This window comes from Pieris napi, chromosome 1, assembly GCF_905475465.1.
Source record: "Pieris napi chromosome 1, ilPieNapi1.2, whole genome shotgun sequence".
Taxonomy (NCBI): domain Eukaryota; kingdom Metazoa; phylum Arthropoda; class Insecta; order Lepidoptera; family Pieridae; genus Pieris; species Pieris napi.
In genome coordinates this window covers 6,008,640-6,014,190 of record NC_062234.1, presented here as the reverse complement: position 1 = coordinate 6,014,190, position 5,551 = coordinate 6,008,640, and the positions used below count along the sequence as shown (strand labels likewise).

General features: G+C 33.8%; 1 protein-coding gene across 4 annotated transcripts in view; it reads left to right on the top strand.

Moving 5' to 3' along the window:
* Positions 1-2,428: 2,428 nt before the first annotated feature.
* The window catches only part of LOC125048919 (voltage-dependent calcium channel subunit alpha-2/delta-3), a 54,059-nt gene continuing 50,936 nt past the window's right edge, over positions 2,429-5,551 (top strand). For 2 of the 4 annotated variants that reach the window (XM_047648071.1, XM_047647918.1), the window contains exon 1: positions 2,429-2,673. In XM_047648071.1, the coding sequence (XP_047504027.1) occupies positions 2,594-2,673 (80 nt within the window). In that variant the 5' untranslated portion in view covers positions 2,429-2,593. The remainder of the gene's footprint in view (positions 2,674-5,551) is intronic. The other 2 variants (XM_047648165.1, XM_047647993.1) reach the window with 1 other exon arrangement.

The window sequence follows — 5,551 nt, the reverse complement described above, 5'->3', positions numbered from 1 at the left end:
TCTCTCGTATATCAAAATACAATGTTTGACATACGGGAGTCGTACTTAGCATTAAGTACCGACTCTTGATCTTAGTATTAACAAATAGTTAAAATCTCGAATCTTACGCTTAAACTTCTCTCTGAATTGTCTATGCGCCAATAACTAGTTTCAGAATCTCATTTTGATGATCTGTGGGATTTTCAATCATTCCAAAACGGGACTAGTAGGATAACACTTTCAGCTATTATTTGAATAAGATAACCTATTAAACGGTAACTTGTGTACTGTCTATACAAGAAAGAATAAGTTTAAAAGGCTTTCAAATTCTTAAAAGGCGGGCAACGCACTCGCGAGCCCTCTGGCATTGAGTGTCCATGGGCGGCGGTATCACTTAACATCAGGTGAGCCTCTTGCCCGTTTGCCCCCCGTTCTATAAAAAAAAAAAAGTTGTTGTTTTTGAAGAAATTACACCAACTTGAATTTTATAAAGCCGGCTGCTACCATCCAAAGTAATTTTTTTTTTTAATTCTTAGTCTTAACAGTTTTATGATATAAACTCCAGGTGGGTTATACGAAATGATTGCTTAAAATTGTGTTCCTATTGAAACATTTCCAATATCAATCGTTTATATGCGTCTTAAGACTGCTGATTATTTATCATATTATTTATTCTGTCTATAATTAATTACACCACAAATCTGTGAATCAGATATATTGTACAAATTACTTAAGTTTGTATAGTTAAGGTAATATTTATGAGATTACTAAGATTATTTAGCTGTATTGTGATCTTAGCTCACGTGTACGTTGAAGACTGCGATAGAGATTGTTAGAGCGTACAAGAGTCATCGAATTGACGAACAAGTCAAGTGGCAGATGTGGCCGAATTTTAAAGAATTGTATTAGAACACTTATGGAATACAAAGTGCCCTACATTGTCGCCTATAGAACCAGTTTCAAGATTAACCTATTGGGAACATTGATAACTTTAAATAATGGTCAACCTTTAATATTGTATAATTTTGTACGTTAAGATACGTTTCAGTTGATGGGGATTTGAAATAGATCCCTCAAAAAATAAAATAAGGTTTTCCGGCATTGATTTCGTGAATTCGATGACACTTGTACTATCACCAGGTGTTAACCATTAATACCTAAGCAGCGTATTGGTTTACTTATTTATCAAAAGGACGTACTTAATATTACAGCAAGTATAAATCACTAACAGAATCTGTAAATATTTTTTATTAAATATTGTTTATTTCAACATCTAAATGACATATTCTATTATCCGAGAATAGGATCAGGTTGTCCATTAAATCTTGAATACGCTGCTGTTTTACAAAGTTCTTGTAGCAATTACTACTAGTATTTTGCATATAGAACCCGGACATAATAATTGAATTGGAAATAAGGTTAATGTAGATCTGAATGAACGTCGCGTTGTGACCAAGTGCAGAAGTACTTATTAGGTATATTAATTTATCTGTATTGTAACTTAGTCGTGTAAATATAGTTTAAGTACACATTGTAACGCACAAATGTAATGTTAACTCGATATTACAACAGTTTTTAAAAATATACATAAGGTTTTAAATTTTTCGATTGAACGAGAAACTATTTTTATATTCAAATTGTCTCACGCTTCCAATATTTTTGTTTTATATTTATGAGAAAAGTACCATTTTTGTAACACAATTATTAATGATTATAAATTGTTATATAATGTATTGGGAAAATAAATATTTTATGTACATACTTTTTAGTTTTTTTAAGTTTTCACACCTGATTAGACTAAACTTCTATTGCAACTAGAAAACGTACCAAAAATCACAATGAGCTTAAATGCTTCTATTTTAAATTATATTAGTATTACCTACTCCTATTTTTTATAATAATGGTAATATATTACGTAAACATTAAAAAATTAAATTAAATTTCCTTCACCCTTTGATTGTTCAATTTCCGATCAAAACTTATAGGTATCCTTTACCCCTCTACTGAAAGCAATTCATACAATTACGTTCTTCTATGGGAAATTTTAGATAATGAATGCCGGAGAAATTTGGCGGCAAGAACGCCTGCGGCATTTCTTAGAAATCAGGAGCGCGGGAATCAATAAAGGATTTCCTGGCGGCGTGCCCACGCATGTGCGTGACAAAGTGTAAACCCTATACTTCCGACTCTATTTTCAGCAATATTTTACAACTCTGAATATCTTCCATCAACATTAATTTGGATAAGGGTACCTTACCGACCGCAGTCGGGAGCGTTTTCAAGGGTCGCTTGATGATGTTACCCGACGTAATCGTATCGTATTAGCCTTCGCCTCTGACCATCAACCCTATGCATGATCATATAAACCTCAATAATAAGGCTGCGTTATTGGGCGTATGATTCGCGCGCAGCGTCACTGCGGCTGGGCGGGGCGGGGGTTGCGCGGCGTCTCACCGCGGTTCATTCGCGCCACGTTCCACGGCTGTACTCTATGGTCTATGTGCCCGAGCACAAGACATAGTATTGGCAACTCAGTGCTGTGCGACGGTGTTGTTCCATGTAGAGTAGTGGTGATTGAGCGTGTGATGTGGGGAGTACGATTTTGTTAGCGACCATGTCTCGGCGTCCGCTGCTACTGCTCTGCCTTCTGGCGGCCGCGCTCGCCAACCAGCTAGAAGACATACCCCATAATGAGTAAGAACCCTACAACTCTATCTATTGGTTTTGATATCAATTGATTTAAGATAACATAAAGTTCTTTTCTACTCCTGATATCTTTAGTAGCTAAAGTTGCACTCGTTTTGTACTATATTTTAATCAATATTGCATGTTATGACCTTCAATCAAAGATAAACGAACAACAAAATATTAAACCAGTCTATTCTTCTGCAGTACAAATTATGCAATCCAAATAATGAACGATGTTATTCTCCGCAAATTCTTAGAAATAGTAATAATCGATAGAGTGTATAACGTATATAGAGCACATTTACGGAATTTAGGACATAGGTTTTTTACTCCTCATGTTACTAACATATTCCAGTTCAATCTATACCCACTTGTTTCATTGAGAAATGGCTTAGGTTTAAACGCAAACATAAAGATAGGTCATCGATTAGATAATACTTCTTATAATTAATGAACTTGATAGCAAACGTATCTCATTTGTTTTATTATGCCAGAGTAATTATTGATAATGCATCTTATGTAGTATTCAAGACAAGAAAAGATAAGTATGACTGAAAGATAATATGATCTAAAATCTATTTTTATAAAAATAAATTGTTTACACTGATCTTATAATTCATATGAATAGAGTCAATAAAAATACTGAGAGGGTAGGAACTGATTTGATACCTATGTACAAAATGGCATAGAAAATTGTGTGTGCTTCCGTAACACTTAATGGATTAAATATGTTTTTACCATTGGTAGTAGGTTAGGTAGATGTCTAAACATAGTTAAAAACAAATGAAATTAATATAAACGCGTACTCGTAGCAACCTAAGAAATTAAATTAATGCAGAGATTGGAATAGGTATTGTTTTGTTTTATTTTTTATTACTCCGTATTTGACAATCGCGATAACTGGTCGACATGACTATTGTTAATCACGCAATGAATTTATTTAAATGATTAACCAAAGCGTACCATAAATTAAATTAAAATATTTTCTATTCCTTCATTGGTTACCAAATTACACGAGTACATTGAAGAAAACGAAGGGCGCAAATGTAGTACAATTTACTAGAGAAGCGTAGGCGTCAGTCAACGACCCGACTTCATATTGCTGAATCGTACTGCATTGTGGCTTGGAATATTTATTTTTTACAGCGCGACAACTGACATCACACTATGCTGTTGCAATTACACCACAACTCATGTATGGCGGAATTGATATTGATTTTAACGACTCTTTCTCTCACTTCATTAGAACTGTTAGGTTTTGTTTGTTACTTTATATATGGAGGTCGTAGGTCTAATTTTCTGCCGTCTATAAAAATAAAATTTTAAATGTTAATAATAATACTTGAACGAGATATAGAGGATCCTAAATATGTATAAATTTTATTGTCGGTCTAACCAAAGGGAAGGTTTTCAATTAAACGACTTCTTTTATATCTATTTAATTATATTTATCGTATATTATAAGGAAATACAGTAACTTTGCGTACGACATATTCTAAGCAAATATAATGCTTAATATCTGCAATTTTTTTATCACTATACATATATTTATATGTATTTTTATTCATTACTTGTTTTGAATTTAATCTAACACGGCCACAACATTTATTGGCGGTTTCCGCGCTGAAAGTTCGGAGTTGCAACAAGAAAATACGAAAATATATAATATTAAAAATAATTCCAGTACGTCAAAAAATATTGCTTTTCCTTTACTTTCCTTTTTTCTATTCTTTTTGTTTAATTTAAATATTATAAAAAATTTATATTCCCTACTATTGGTACGAGCTTATCAATATTCATAAGTAAAACATTAGTACTGTATTAAAACGGACTCAAATCATGGACGTAAATATCTAACTATAACATTGTTTAAGCTCTCAAAATCTACATACGGCGTTATAACGAAAATTTAAAAGACCTATATAAAGCAATAACGGAGGCAATTAAGCAGATTTTTATTTGTCGGTAGGGGTAGACCGGATCAAATGAAACTAGTTATGATCTGTTTCCACAACGTAAATATTTGCGGAGCGGCACGCGGGGCACATGTCAAAGGCGGCTTCGGTATTGATCTAGAGGGGTGCGGGTAGCGCGGGCGCGGGTTGGGCGGGCGGCGGCGTACTACGAACGCTGCCTTACGTAAGGGCGCGAGTCTGACACCCCGTCTGCCAGCAACCTGATTAATAAAACAACCACTATCGACTCGATTACCCGATATCATCGCTTATAATGAAGCCCTTGCTTCTTCGACCTCAAGGTTAAATCGCTTGATTACAATTTAAATTGTAGTTATTGGTTGATATAATTGCGATGAGTTTAAAATCTGACATTTCATATGTTTATTTTGGGCCAAATTAAAGTTGTCTAAAGGATTAGTTTCATATATATTTTACGCCTTTTCATGTTGCGAATGTGTAATATACTCGTAGCTCTTGTACACTACCATAGACTGGCGAATTAAATTTTATATAAAATACTTCTTTCTCTAGAAGCCAAAGTTTTATACAAATCAGAATATCACAAATAGTCAAGTTTATAATTGCATACATATTTATGAAATGCAGCTTGCAAGTTAAACATTGCAGGTTCACTGTAACAATATGGTGCTCGTAAAATCAGGTAAGGGGTAAATCGGGTCGGTCCTTAAGCGAGCGTAGTTCGGGTTAAACCTATTACAGTAACAAGATATTTAAAGCGGATTCCAACAATCCAACTTCTTTTGTTTTTCAACAAAACCGTGAGCTGGAAAACTATTGAGTTACGGTAAACTTTGCCCGCGAGGTTCATTTATAGTTTAAATGTTATATTGAGATTAATGAATAAATTTATTGTCAAACCTTTTTAATGTGTAAAATTTTAATTTATCTTTGTTTTAACTACACTT